This window comes from Podarcis muralis, chromosome 2, assembly GCF_964188315.1.
Source record: "Podarcis muralis chromosome 2, rPodMur119.hap1.1, whole genome shotgun sequence".
NCBI classification, from domain to species: Eukaryota; Metazoa; Chordata; class Lepidosauria; order Squamata; family Lacertidae; genus Podarcis; species Podarcis muralis.
The window spans coordinates 105,904,063-105,920,035 of NC_135656.1; the positions used below are offsets into that span (position 1 = coordinate 105,904,063).

Sequence of the window (15,973 nt, forward strand, 5' to 3'; positions counted from 1 at the left end):
TTTATTGAAAATGCATCTCTTGTGGGGCATAGGAATTTGTTCATCCCCCCCCCCAAAAAAATATAGTCCGGCCCCCCACAAGGTCTGAGGGACAGTGGACCAGCCCCCTGCTGAAAACGTTTGCTGACCCCTGGTTTAAAGAGTGCAAGAGCATAAAATGAGCCTTTCCGGATCAGGCCAATGACCCAGCTTGTGCAGCATCCTGTACCCTAGAGGCCTGTGGAAAACCAGCGAGGACGACTCGAGAGCAAGAGCCCTCTCCCCTCCTGCGGTTCCAGCAAGTGGCATTCAGAAGCATTGCCTCCTCTGCTTGTGGAGTTAGAGCATAGCTGTCACGGCTAGTAGCTGCTGATAGCCTTTACCGCCAGAAATTTCTCCAGTTCTCTTTTAAAGCTGTCTTTTAAATTTGGTGGCCGTCATTGCCTCCTGTCAGAGTGAGTTCTGTGGTTTAACTATGCACTGCATGGAGAAGCGCTTTCTTTTATCTGCCCTGGGTCTCAAACACTGGATGTCCACAAGTTCTAGTGGTTCTCCGTTCCGTTCCTCCTTGTTTTCTCTGTATATCATTTTTATTAAATTTTCTGTCTCACCATTTAAAATACTCATTTCTCATCTTAAGAGATCAGTGACTTCCCTTCTTCTCTTTCCATGGTTCATTTTACATATCATAAATCCCTGCATATTTTACAAAAACGATCCCATTCAGTATTCCATTATTGCATCCATCAAAACTTGTTTACACTGTTGAATTTATCTTAATGCTGCCAGCGTTTTCAGCTGCACACAATTATTTCCCATATGTTCAATAAACGTTTCCAATCTTCTCTAAATGTATGTTCTTCTTGTTCTCTTATTCTATGTGTTAAGTCTGCAAAGCTGCACATATTCTGTCAACTTAAGTTGCCATTCTTCTCTGGTTGGGACCAGGCTCGTTTTCCACTTTTGGGCTAACGAAACACGGGCTGCAGTTGTTGCATACATAGATAACCTTTTTTGACACCTGGGAATTTCAGTCTGAATTATCCCCAACAGAAAGAACTCTGGGTTTTTTTGGGAAATGACTTTTAAACATTTTTTTTCAATTCATTGTGAATCATTTCCCAATACTCTTTTACCCTTTTATAAGGCCATCGTTCCTCCTGGTTTTCTGTTCCCCTACCAACCATCAGCCACCAAGCTCCTGGAGCTTCCTCACAATGGAAGGAGGTAGAGGCATCCCTAGCCTATAGCTGTCAACCGTCCCTGATTTGGCGGGAAACTCCCTTATCCCAGCGCCGTGTCCCGCTGCTGTCCCTTACTGATGATGTCCTGGGTTTCAAAGGAAGCAGCTCCTCTCCCTCCCTCCCTGCCGGCCAGGGAGGAGGGAGGCTCCAATTGTGTTGCTTGGCTGCGTTGCTGACCCAATAAGGAGTCTAAGATCAAATGGGGGTGGAGCTTACATGCCTGGTGCCGATCAAGTCGGCCGTGTTGCCTGCGGACTCGCCTTTGCTCAGCACTTCCCAGCGGAGAGGTGACGGTGGTTTTCCTTGCTGCATCCCCTTTGCCGGGTTGCGGCGCTGTGGGAACCACCGCTTGAGGCTTCGTTTGGCTGCTGGCTGGGCTTTCTGCCTTTGGCTCAGAGGGGCTCAGAAGCTGAACATACCTGTGCCTGGAAAATCCCTTATTTTGGCTGCTGATCCCTTATTTTTCAAATCTGTAAGTTGACAGCTATGCCCTAACCTGGAGTTATACTTCACTGCTAACCAAGTAAGACATGCCACCCCTTTTATTTTAAATGATTACCAGTGGGTCCAAATGGAAATAGAACTAATCAAGGGAATACCAACATCAGCATACTAAATTAGAAATTTAGAACCGGCCTAAAAGTTCAAAACAGATTCACGCAAACCATGCTTAATGCCTAAAAAGAGAAGGCAGAAACACTAACTCCAGTGTTGTCCCCACTGGCGCCTTCCACTCACTATGTCAGGCTTTGGGGGGGCTCGGTCCCCCCCCCCCTTTGGCCGTAGATAAGCAGGACAAAGCAAAAAGAGTCGCTTACCATTTAAAGAGTCTGTAATGATCAAGGCAAAAGAACAAAGCATCCATTCTAGGAACGACGGTGCTCCCAGTTAAGGTTTCCACTCACTTCCCCTCTAGTCGCTTCCGCGTCTTGCAACCTGATCTTGCAACCACTGTGCCTTTTGTGTAGCTACCTTATCTGCTATACGTGACCTTGGACTGATAGGCTGGATGCTTTCCAGTGAGAGAGAGTCTGTTAGCATTCTCTCTCCCAGTTCTTCTTCACTTTGTTGTTCACCCCCCAATTCATCCCAACTTTTGTTTTCAGAACTATGCCCCTCTGCAAACCACTGTTCCAAATCTATACTGCTCCACTGCCCCTGGGAAGATTCAGGATCCTGGCCAGGAACAGAGGGAGGAATAGGCTCCCACCATTCCTCATCAGAGCAGGACTCCTCAGCCTGGTCTCTGACACGCTATTTCACAACAGTTCATGACAATCTGATGTGGCCGGTTGGAAGGCAAAAGGTTTATACAGTGGTACCTCGGGTTACATACGCTTCAGGTTACAGACTCCGCTAACCCAGAAATAGTACCTCAAGTTAAGAACTTTGCTTCAGGATGAGAACAGAAATCGTGCTCTGGCAGCGCAGTGGCAGCGGAAGGCCCCATTAGCTAAAGTGGTGCTTCAGGTTAAGAACAGTTTCAGGTTAAGAACGGACCTCCGGAACGAATTAAGTACTTAACCCGAGGTACTATTGTACTGGTTCTGTGACTTTTATAACAGAAATACACCATTATCAAGGCCAAGAAATATGGGCTAAATAGGAAACTTACAACCCCCTTGGCTGCTGCTCCACTAAAGCCGCACTATTTTGGCTAACCCAGTTACCACTAGCCCCATTTGAAAGACTTGTAGTATCCACAGAAGGACAAGACCCAGGTATAACATCCACAATCTGTAAAATTATACCTGGGGCATTGGTTGGTTCACCTGACCCTATAAAACATCAGTGGGAATGTTATTTTGGCTAAGAACTTGAACCAGGACAATGGACAAAAGCCCCATTGAACTCTAGTTCAGCGAGCAAGAGAGAATTAAACTACAAAACTCATTTACAGGTGGTACCTACCCTCTAAGAAGCTGGCAGTGATTCATCCTGCCACCTCACCATGTTGTTGGAGGGGCTGCCTTGCCCCCACACCAGGTATATATCTCCATATGTGGTGGGAATGCACAGTAATCCAGCCTTTCTGGAATTTGATATTCCAAGAAACTAGCAAAAAAAACCCAACTAAAACAATTAAAAGTTGAACCAAAATTAGCTTTATTTCAAGACAATAATCTGGATATATATAATAATAAATTAAGAAACCATTTATTACAAGTGATGAGACACAAGACACTGGACAAACCTTTCTGGCACGATAGTAGACAATTGGTACAGAACGGTTTGGGAAACAGCCCAGATTAACAAATAAACTACAGTTGACATGTGGACAGATCAAGAAAGATGGCTTTAGCCCGGTGTGGTTTAATTTTATAACATATGCCAGTATTCCAGAAAATAAACAATTTCACCCATCAGCACTTGGCTCAATCTGGTTGATCTAAATTTAAATTTAAACATGTAATTTTATTATCTTCACTTTGAACTCCCCTCCCACGTCCATCAATATACCAACACTTTATATTGTTCCAATGGTAACATAAGAGGGAAAATGGCTATTAGTCATGCTTCGCCTAAGCACAACCACAAGGACTCTCAATTAGGAGTTTGGCTCTGCAATATCGAATGGGATCTGTTCACTCTGCTCTATTCCATTTCCCCTTTGTTTCTGTTTTTATTTAAACCAATTCACAAGCCAAAAAGTTGCACATTGACCAATAATAACGAACCATATGCCGCATATACTACTGCAAAATTTCAATGATATTTTGGTGTTATACAAATTACATGAGAAAACCTGGCCTATGTATTTGTATTATTTATTGTTCTTAGGATCCTTCACCCAATAAAAAGTTATTTAAAAAGGGGGGTAAAGCCATTGAAGTTGGTAGCCATCACTGGGAGCCAGTGTGGTGTAGTGGTTAAGAGCAGTGGAGTCGTAATCTGGTGAACCAGGTTCGCTTCCCCGCTCCTCCACATGCAGCTGCTGGGTGACCTTGGGCCAGTCACACTTCTCTGAAGTCTCTCAGCCCCACTCACCCCACAGAGTGTTTGTTGTGGGGGAGGAAGGGAAAGGAGATTGTTAGCCGCTTGGAGACTCCTTAGGGTAGTGATAAAGCGGGATATCAAATCCAAATCCAAATCCAAACTGCTTTCTGTGGGAGTGAGTCCCATAGTTTAGCCATATGCTTTGAGAAGCAGTGCTTTCTTGTAACTATCTTGAATGCTCATATTAATACTTTATTTTATGGTTACCAGATTTTTTTCAATGAATCCAGGGACACTTTTTTATTTTTTTCTAAAGCTGAGTAGCAACAGGGAGTCAGTAGTGGGGATGGTGAGGCAAAAGACCCTGGGCCCAAGAAGAAGAAGAAGAAGAGTTTGGATTTGATATCCCACCTTTCACTCCCCTTCAGGAGTCTCAAAGCCAGCCTGGTAGCGCAGTTGGCTTTGGCTGGTTTCAGGAGCTGCTTGCTGCTCGCTGCCGTGGCGCCTGCCAGTTTGCCTCCCAGAAGTCCCCATATGATGTGTCTTGTGCGCAACACATCATATGGGGACTTTAGGCGAGGAAAAATGGCAGGCACCATGGCAGCAAGCAGCTCCTGAAGCCAGCTGCCGCTGCCACGTTTCCCAGGGACAGATTTGCAACTCTGGGGACACTCCGGGGACAGAATTTGCCCAGGGACAGATCTGCAAATCCGGGGACTGTCCCCGGGAACCTATTTTATTTTATTGTTCCCTGCTCTGGGTTTGAATATATTCAATGGAGCAGGTTACAAATAAATTGGTATGGGGGAGAGAAAACCAAGCAATATCCGTTACAAAGAAAGAAAGAAAGAAAGAAAGAAAGAAAGAAAGAAAGAAAGAAAGAAAGAAAGAAAGAAAGAAAGAAAGATCCATTTCCATTTTGGGCAATGCAGATTGCTCACCTGGGCCCCCCTGATTTGACACAAAGTGGACACGGGTGGCACTGTGGGTTAAACCACAGAGCCTAGGACTTGCTGATCAGAAGGTCGGCGGTTTGAATCCCCGCGACGGGGTGAGCTCCTGTTGCTTGGTCCCTGCTCCTGCCAACCTAGCAGTTCGAAAGCACGTCCAAGTGCAAGTAGATAAATAGCTACTGCTCTGGCGGGAAGGTAAATGGCATTTCTGTGCGCTGCTCTGGTTCGCCAGAAGTGGCTTAGTCATGCTGGCCACATGACCCAGAAGCTGTACGCTGGCTCCCTCAGCCCATAAAGCGAGATGAGCGCCACAACCCCAGAGTCGGTCATGACTGGACCTAATGGTCAGGGGTCCCTTTACCTTTACTTTATCCAATCTCCTCTACCACCCACGCCAGTGTCCCAATCTGGATAGTGCACCAGCTTCTGCAATGTGCTGCTTCCCCTCCTCTCTCCACAGATAACATAGAAGCCAAGTAGCAGTAGCAGGAGGGACCAGGGAGGGGAGGCACCGAGGGCCAGCTGGGGAATCTTCAAGGGCCGCATCTAGCCCAGACGCTGTAGCTTCCTGAATCATGCTATAGTGCATCTTAGTCCTTTTTTCCAAGGTTTTAAATGCTCTTTTAGAATTATTATTATTTTCTTACTGATTGCATTGGATTTTGGGTTTTTTTAAAAGGATACTTGTGTTGGCATTATTGTTCTAACTTTTTTTTATCGCTGCGTATTTCACTGGTTCTTTTTGTTTTGTTTTATTGAACGGCCTCTGAGAATGCAGTTAATGGGCGGTCAATAAATGTAGAAATAAAATAAAATATTATCATAGCCAGCTCTCTCTTCAGAGTTCTTGGGGCAATTTACAGACGGCTCCTTGTGGTCATCATCCAGGTACAGATCTGGTACTGCACTTGTGCTTGGCTCCAACATTATGGCCACATTCGCACCATACAGCTATAGATAGATAGATGATAGATAGATAGATAGATAGATAGATATAGATAGATAGATGATAGATGTTTTTATTAAAGAATTTTCTGTTTAAATTCGTAGTCCTTTCTACACATAACACCGGTCCTGAGAGATCTGCATTGATTCCCAGTAATTTTCGGAGCACAATTCAAAGTGTTGACCTTTAAAGCCCTAAACGGCCTCGGTCCTGTATACCTGAAGGAGCGTCTCCACCCCCATTGTTCAGCCCGGACGCTGAGGTCCAGCGCCGAGGGCCTTCTGGCAGTTCCTTCATTGCGAGAAGTGAGGTTACAGGGAAACAGGCAGAGGGCCTTCTCGGTAGTGGCGCCCGCCCTGTGGAACACCCTTCCATCAGATGTCAAAGAGATAAACAACTACCTGACATTCAGAAGACATCTGAAGGCAGCCCTGTTCAGGGAAGTTTTTAATATTTAATGCTGTATTGTTTTTAACACTTGATTGGGAGCTGCCCAGAGTGGCTGGGGAAACTCAGCCAGATGGGCGGGGTATAAATAATAAATTATTATTAAATTATTATTACAGGCCAGTTAAATTTGGTGTGAGACACCGAGGAAGGAGGGTAGTGATTTTTCATTCTTTCGCTTAGTGTATGTGCATAGTTTTTGTTGTCAACATTGTGAGGATAGGCTCTTTATTTATCTGTTTGTTTCTTTTTGTTGGCGGTGCGAGAGGTTTGGAGAGCCCAGAGCGTGGTTAGTTGCATTCAATTAAATGCAGGGCATTTTGTTTGTGTGAGAGAGGGAGTGGGGTTCACACCACATGGTTAATACAGACGTGCCTTGGAATTCGAACAGCTTAGTGCCCGAACATTTTGGCTCCCAAACATCACAAACCCGGAAGTGACTGTTCCGGTTTGTGAACTATTTTTGGAAGCCGAATGTCCAACGGGGATTCTATGGCTTCCGATTGGCTGCAGGAGCCGCGCTTTGGTTTTCGAATGTTTCGGAAGTCGAACGGACTTCCGGAACGGATTCCACTTGGCTTCCAAGGTACGATTGTACAGTGGTACCTCAGGTTAAATACTTAATTCGTTCCGGAGGTCCGTTCTTAACCTGAAACTGTTCTTAACCTGAAGCACCACTTTAGCTAATGGGGCCTCCTGCTGCCGCCGCGCTGCTGGAGCACAATTTCTGTTCTCATCCTGAAGCAAAGTTCTTAACCTGAGGTACTATTTCTGGGTTAGCGGAGTCTGTAACCTGAAGCGTATGTAACCTGAAACGTATGTAACCCGAGGTACCACTGTACACTGTTGTGCCACTTTAAAATGGCCGCAACTTCCCTTTAAAGAATCTTGAGAACTTTAGTTTGCTATGGGTGCCGAGAGTTGTGAGGAGACAAATATATTCCCTTCAAAGAGTTTCAATTCCCAGAATTCTCTATGAAGAAGAAAGGCTCTGAACTGGGGGCCCTGTGTTTTTGGGGGGAAATAGAAGCCTCCTCTGAACCCTCAGCACTCTCAAGAACTGCAGCTCCCATCATAGGAGCCAACTCCTAGGGGCAGAGGTCCCTTTGCGCCCCCACTAAAATTATTCAAGTTGGCACCCCTGGCTCCCATAATTCCTTAGGGGAGGCTATGACTGTTCCAAGTGGGATCCAGACCACTTACCAGGCCCCCTTTAGCACGGGGATGTCTAGACTCCTTTAGTCCTGTGATCCCATTATTAGGGGTTATGCCCCCAAGATCCTAGCTTCCAAACATCATAATAGCATTTCGGCGTCCCTGCCTATAGACTCTCTATGCGCTAATTGACTTCTGGATTAGTATTATGGGATTTGCTTAATGCCGTGGTGCACTTTATGAATCAATAAGGCCTCATCAGTCTTATTAGCGTATGATTTTAGTCCACCACCGTCAATAATGCATGCACAACAAAGTACATAGAACTGTAAAACTAATGTAAGTGCCTAAGCGCCTTAATTCCTCCCCACCCCCCTCTTCTTCTTCTGGGAACTTTGTGTCTCTTAAACAACAGGAAATCTTAAAACTTTCAAAGAAGGGCTGCTATTAATATGAATCTTTTTACATTTCTCTTTTGCTGTTCACTACTCACATCACCAGTTGACTGAAATCATCTCAGGTCTTCCTTTAGTCTGTTCTCTAAAATGTTTACAGTACTTCCCAATGCTATTTTTCCATAAAAAGAGGCACTGGAGTCTGAAACTCAACATGAGCTCTGTTAAGTTGTGGGTGAACATATCAGACGACACAGCAATTCTTCAAACAGCTCTTGTTTATTCACAGGCCAGGACAGAACTGAACTGAAGGGTTAAGTCAGCCTGCTTATATAGAGATCCAGTACAACGTAACTGTAGCAACTTTCTAAAACTATCCAATCACTGAATGTCACTTTCGATCCCTTATTTGCATAACCATCTACAGTATCCCCCTGCTGGCCCAGGGTGAGAACATCAGTACATAACGAGCTCCTCCATTGATCTCTTAGACCGGCATTGGCACCCACCTGATAGGTTGCCGGATCAGGCCCATCTAGTTCGTATCCTGTTCTCACAGTGGCTAAAGTTGATGGCTGTGGGCAGCCTGCAAGGACACTCTCTTCTGCTGCGGTTTTGTCCTCTTTTAACACCATCTAAGTTAGTGGCCGTCCCTGCCTCCTGTTGTTCCATAGTTTAACTACGCATGAAGAAGCCCTTTCTCTCTTTTTTAACCTGTCCCGAATCTTCCAGCTTCATTGGAGTCTGCAGTGCAACTCTGCGCTGCTTAAAGGCTTTGATACGTGCGCTGTGTCAATCAATCAAGTCATTCCTGGTGATTCTAAGTAGCACTGGGACCAGACTTTCTCCCTACAGAACAGCACGTTCATTTAAGTTAAATCGATGGGCTACTTTGAGTGAGTGAGTGAGTGAGTGAGTGAGTGAGTGTGCCCGTTTCCCACACAGAGACGGTTTCATAGCCACCACTCCATTGTTGTTTAGTCCACAGGAACCTAGGTAGTGGTACCTTGGGTTCAGAACTGAATTCGTTCCGGAGGTCCGTTCTTAACCTGAAACTGTTCTTAACCTGAGGTACCACTTTAGCTAATGGGGCCTCCCACTGCTGCTGCTGCGCCGCCGCTGCACAATTTCTGTTCTCATCCTGAAGCAAAGTTCTTAACCCGAGGTAATATTTCTGGGTTAGCGGAGTCTGTAACCTGAAGCGTCTGTAACCCGAGGTACCACTGTACCCTCCAACATTTCTACGATGAAAATAGGGATGTCTTATTCAACAACAACAACCAACCCATCTGACTGGGTTGCCCCAGTGATTTTGGGTGGCTTCCAACACTTATAAAAACATAATATATCATTTAACATAAAAAAGTATAGGGCAGCTTTCAGATGTCTTCTAAAGGTCGCATGGTTACTTATCTCCTTAGCTCGGGGGTTGCACACCTTCCAGACCCTCCAACCTTTCTCCAATGAAAATAGGGACATCCTACCATACCCTCCAACCTTTCTCTAATGAATATAGGGATGTCCTAAGGAAAAGCGGGAAATATTGCCAGAATATTGCTTGCAAAAAAACTGGAAGGGGAGAAAATCCCATAACTATTAGAATTGCAAAACAAACTGTGAGTTTGTAGAAATGGCAAAATTGATGGCAATTATTAGAGGCCACTCAAATTAGAGAATAATTAGAGAGTGGGACAGAGTGAAGGAATACATGAAGAAACATGGTTCCGGAATTGAAATATTAATAGAGAATGTGTAAAACGTGCAGGGGTAAGCAAGGAAATAATAATAGAATCAATTGAATAATTATTAAATTGTAACAACACAACAAGATGGAAGAAGTAAAATATTGAGATCACACATGGGTGAAGGGGAGTGGGGGGTATATGGGAACCTATAATATCATTTATAATATAATTTGTTAATTGTGTTGTATTTACATACAGCAAAGGGAAGCCTAGAGCAATTACATATATTTTAATTTAGGTAATCTATGTAACAGGCTTCCCTTTGAAAGGACGCGGGTGGCGCTGTGGGTTAAACCACAGAGCCTAGGGCTTGCTGATCAGAAGGTCGGCGGTTCGAATCCCCGCGATGCGGTGAGCTCCTGTTGCTCGGTCCCTGCTCCTGCCAACCTAGCAGTTCGAAAGCACGTCAAAGTGCAAGTAGATAAATAGGTACTGCTCCAGTGGGAAGGTAAACAGCGTTTCCGTGCGCTGCTCTGGTTTGCCAGAAGCGGCTTAGTCATGCTGGCCACATAACCCAGAAGCTGTACGCCGGCTCCTTCGGCCAATAAAGCAAGATGAGCGCCGCAACCCCAGAGTCGGTCACGACTGGACCTAATGGTCAGGGGTCCCTTTACCCTTTACCTATGTAACAGGCTTATTTTAGAAAATGAATATGGATTTTGAATTTGATGTTTGTAAATTTTTTTGGTTTTGAAATAATAATAAAAAACCCCAGCAAAAAACTAAAAAAAAAGAAGGAAAATCGGGAAATCCAGGATCGAATCATAAACTGGTGCAGCTTCTGTAAATCCGGGACTGTCCCTGGAAGATAGGGACCCTTGGAGGGTCTGCAGGATTCTTTCCTGAAGGTGCCAGGGATTTGCCTTTGGCCCTCCTGCCTGCAAAAGGAGGTTCTCTGCCTCTGAGCACAGCCCTTTCCCATGTTGCTCCACCTTCCTTTTCAGGGTGCCCTCGTGGGTCTAAGTGAAGAGTCCAGCTGCGTTCCCTTTGTCTTTTGAAACCAGCTTTAAGAAGGAAAGTAGGGTTTCTGGCATGAATGATTTGTGCTTAATAAAGCCATGCTGGCTGGCTTGTAATCTCTCCATTTTCTCTGAGTGCTGATACATTAAGGTTGCAGCCCGGCTCCGTCAAAATCAATGGGGGCTCTGCTATTGACTCCAATTGGACGTGGATTGCCCCTTAATTGTGTTTTCGTTTCCGCTAATGTACACCAAGGTGCAGAAGTTGAGCTAAGAGAGCTGTAATTTCCCAGGTTTGCAGCCTTCCTGTGTGAGTATATCTGCGTGCAAAGATGCAGGCTCCGCACTTGCCCTTTTCCAGTCTTCTGGGAGCGTGCCAATTCCTTCCTCATGACTGAGCTCTCCAAAAAGCAAAACCCTTCCATCCGTCCGCTTCCTCCAAGCTTCCCTTTTTGGTGAGGTCCTCCACACAGATACGGCTTCCGGTTGGGCTGCCCCTGAGGTTCCTGAAAAGAAATGCAATCCTGTTGGGTTGGACATTTTCCATATCTGCTACTGGGTCCCTGGAGCACAGATTCACACGAAGTGGCAACCAACCTTGCAGGATTCAACAGGATTTATGCATAATCATCATCATCATCATCATCATCATCATCATCATCATCATCATATTATTGAGTTTCCCCAGCCACTCTGGGTGGCTCCCAATCAAGTGTTAAAAACAGTACAGTGTTACATATTAAAAACTTCCCTGAACAGGGCTGCCTTAAGATGTCTTCGGAATGTCAGTTACAGATAGGTAGCCGTGTTGGTCTGCCATAGTCAAAACAAAACAAAATTTTTCCAGTAGCACCTTAAAGACCAACTAAGTTAGTTCTTGGTATGAGCTTTCGTGTGCATGCACACTTCTTCAGATACACATTTTCGGAATGTCAGGTAATTGCATATGCAGAACAAAGGTACAGAGCGATAAGTTGGCAATCTGCACACCCCAGTCAGGGTGCGCCCACTTTTTATAGACCGTACAAAAAAACAGAGAGTGAGACTTTACATTCTTATCCAATCAGGCTCTAAGATTCCATGTTTCTCCCTTTGAAGGTTAACACTTCTTAATTTACTCATTCTTTGTTTGTCTGCCTGCTACTGCCTTCCCTGTCTCATAACAGTTGCTTTGTTTGTCTGCCTGCTTATGGCCTTGCCCGGCTTGTAACAGTGGCTTTGATAACAGCATGCTGGAATTTCTATTTCTGAGGCCCTTCAATCCGATTAATGGAGACCCTCATTTCAACTCAGAACCAAGAGACCGTGTGAGAATCTGAATAAGCCAGAACAGAAAGACTTTCCTCTTCATTCTTCCTTTGAGCACCATAGCTCAGTGGCTGGGCGTATGCTTGCGCCCCAAAGGCCTCGCCCCAGCATCTTCAGATAGGACTGGAAACAACACCTGTCTGAAATGCTAGCAAGTCATATCTGGCTGTTGGGTGTATGGGGTGTCATGAGAGGGGGAGTACCTCTGATGGGGGGGCATATCGTGTTCCTTGTGGGGTAGTTTGCTCCGCCACCCTGCACTCAGCTCTCACCTGTGGCTTCTAGAAGCTGTCAGCATGTGACAGTGGCCACACCCTGGGAACAGCTTTGACTAGCCAGCTAAGCCAGGTGAGGGTAGCCATTGGTTCTCAAACCTTCAGTGAGTTAGGGACTTCCCCTGCAGGCAAAGACAGGCCTCGGCCCAGTATACCTGAAGGAGCGTCTCCACCCCCATCGTTCTGCCTGGACACTGAGGTCCAGCTTTGAGGGCCTTCTGGTGGTTCCCTCACTGCAAGAAGCAAAGCTACAGGGAACCAGGCAGAGGGCCTTCTCAGCAGTGGTGCCCACCCTGTGGAACGCCCTCCCATCAGATGTCAAAACGATAAACAACTACCTGACATTCAGAAGACATCTGAAGGCAGCCCTGTTCAGGGAAGTTTTTAATGTGTGACACTTTAATGTATTTTTAATCTTTGTTGGAAGCCACCCAGAGTGGCTGGGGAAACAAGCCAGATGGGCAGGGTACAAATAATAAATTATTATATTGTTATAATAGCGAGTCCAACGTTCAAGAACAGTCAGCTTGCTTTGCGGCTGTGCGGGGATTTGAACCCTGGTCTCCCAGGTCCTAGTCCAACACTCTAACCACTATTCCATGTCAGAGGCATCCATGGGCTGAGATCAGGGTCCTTCTAGGAGCTGCTGCTTTCCCACTGGAAGCCATGTACCCTGTGCCACCATTTCCACAGAAGCAAACGGGGACATTATAACACCTCTCCTCACACCAAGGGTCATTACACTGGAGCCGAAATACTGTCTCTGCACTGGGCTCTCCTGGTCTGGCAGCTGAAACTGCAGGAGGGGGTGTTAGGGGGTTGTTATATATGGCCGGTTCCAGAGAATGTTTATTCTCACAGTGGATGTTCCGGAGCACTTGTAATTCCGCTCGGCTCGGTTTTATTGTCCTAGCCATTAAGCAGAACAAGCATTTATTACAGGAAAGCCACAACATCCTGCAACGTTAACCACTCAGAGAAGCGGCTCTGGGGCATGGGCGGAAAAGGGTCAAGAGGCACATTTCACAGCCATGCATGTGCATTTTGACACCCATGTGTGTAGGTACTGTGATAGGAATTTTATGGTACCCTCCAACTTCTCCCTGGTTAAGCAGAGGAGACATTGCCTGTGCTTGAGAACCCGCCGATTGGGTGGACTACAACTCCCATCATCCTTGACCTTTGACCATACTGGCTCTAGGGCTGATGGGAAGCTGGCGTCCAACAAAATATGGAGAGCCACAGGTCAGTCATACCTGTGGGTACTGAAGTCAGTGAAGCTCTGTGTTTGGAGAGAAGATTCTCAGTCCTGGTTCTCAAACCTGCACGGATATCCACTGAATTCTTTACACTCAATCCCTGCCCACTTTAAAACTGAATGAGTGAACTCTGCCCTCTTGCAAAAATGTGCTGTTCTTATATTTCCCCGACCAGAATTTGTGACCTGGGGAGGAGGTTAACCTTAGAATTAATAGCAAATCTCCCCATCCCTCTTTATCCCATCAAGGCTGGAGAGGAAAAACAAGAAGACCTGGGTCTAGAACATCCCACCAGCGTGTCTGGGGAGATATGATCCCAAGGAGAAAGGTAGGCGGAATCTATGGCTAATGTGTCAACATGAGCATGGAAAGGCTATTCTCTGCTTTTTTATTATTTATTAAAGATTTTCTTGATTTACGAAAGTGTTTGCAATGTCTCTCTCTCGTATTCCCCCCCCTCCATGTAACATTTTTACAAATCAGTTTCATGTGTTGAGACATTAGGAAGAAAAGGGGGAAAGAGATGGGTGGGGAAGATGGGTGGGGTGAGATCAGTTGGCGATGTTTCTATTTTACTTACTATATGTAGGGTTTGGTGTCAGCGTTGCTTGTGCAGGTTCTTTGCTGTTCGCTTGTGTTCCTTTGGTGGTGAGAGAGGTTGGGGTTGGCCTAGGGTGTGGGTGTTCATTTGTGGTTGGCTGTGGTGGTCTTTGTTTTCATGTGTGAGTGGGGTGGGTGGGTGTTTCGGATCAGGTTAGCCATATTGATTTGTATACTGTTGGTGGATTCTTGTCGTTGTCTGTGTAAGTGATAAAGGGGAGCCATACTGGGGTGAAGGTGTCTTCTTCTATTTGTCCCCGTGGGTTATTCTCTACTTTAAAGCTGTGTGTGGTTAAGGTCTACTCCCAATTACTGATATATTTTAATGTAACACAAGAAGAGCCTGTTGGATCAGACCAATGGCCCATCTAGCCTGGCATTCTGTTCTCACAGTGGCCAACCTGTGGGAAATAGATAAGCAGTACCTGAGTGCAAGAGCCTTCTCTCATCCTGCGGTTTCGGGCAACTGGTATTCAGAAGCATTGCTGCCTCTGGCCGACTGTGGAGGCGGAACATAGACATCCTGGCTAGTAGCCATCGATAGCCCTATCCTCCATTTTCAAACAGATGTCAACCACCAATAACGGCTTGAGATCTTAATGAGTGATATCTAAACGCAGCTTCTGAGTTTCCTATCCAGGAGAGTGGAAAATTAAGGTCTTGCCTGTCCAAAAAGAAATGAGTTTATGTAGATCAGGCGTGGGGAGTTTTCCTAATTAAGCCTGCCAGGCCTCCCCAGTTGGCCCCACCAACCCACACTACACCCAATGCCATGTGTGGGGCAAGTGATGGTCGATCCGGGATGAAGAGAGCTTTGTAGGCACCTCTGAACAGCTGTTGAGAGGGGCCTGCAAAGCCCCTTGCACAGTGACTCCAAAGCACTGGCTGTCAACTGATTGCATTGTTAAAACCATGTTTATGGAAGACAATCTTTCTTGGCTATGTAAAAGGTAAAGGTAAAGGGACCCCTGACCATTAGGTCCGGTCGTGACCAACTCTGGGGTTGCAGCACTCATCTTGCTTTATTGGCCGAGGGAGCCGGTATATAGCTTCCGGATCATGTGGCCAGCATGACTAAGCCGCTTCTGGCGAACCAGAGCAGCGCACGGAAACACCGTTTACCTTCCTGCCGGAGCGGTACCTATTTATCTACTTGCACTTTGACGTGTTTTTGAACTACTAGGTTGGCAGGAGCAGGGACCGAACAATGGGAGCTCACCCCGTCGCAGGGATTCGAACCGCCAACCTTCTGATCGGCAAGTCCTAGGCTCTGTGGTTTAACCCACAGCGCCACCCGCGTCCCATTACTTGGCTATGAGTAATCACCAAAGAAGAAAGAAGCAGCAGACACCTCTTTTGGCCACCCAGTTTGATGGACAAAAGCAGGTCACCTGTCATCACTCTGACATCAGGTGATGTCTCCACCCACCTGCCAAACTTGGCCTGTGGGGTGTGTGGAGATAAGAATCTGGCCCGCCATGGCCAGATGGCACAGGCGATGCCAGGCCCTCACCTGATTTCTCTCTCTCTCTTTTTTTAATATTTATTAAAGTTTTAAACACAAACATATAATCACACAATACAAAATAAAAAAATTAACAAACTACAAAAAGAGGGAAAAAAACACACATAGAAAAAGTATATATAAAAAGGAAAAAATCATAATAGCAAAATATAAGAAAGAAAACAGAGATTTCTCATAATGTGCAATGCTGCCCTGCTAAAAATCAAGCCACACCTTGAGTTTAAAGGGGCTTTCCCTCCCCACAAA

At 45.8% G+C, this 15,973-nt stretch overlaps 1 protein-coding gene across 1 annotated transcript in view; it reads left to right on the forward strand.

The window, feature by feature from the left end:
• The window catches only part of GABBR1 (gamma-aminobutyric acid type B receptor subunit 1), a 167,482-nt gene that overhangs the window by 26,981 nt on the left and 124,528 nt on the right, over positions 1-15,973 (forward strand). Inside the window, 1 exon segment of the mRNA XM_028719950.2 lies at positions 13,851-13,930. Coding sequence (XP_028575783.2) covers positions 13,913-13,930 — 18 coding nt within the window. The 5' untranslated portion in view covers positions 13,851-13,912.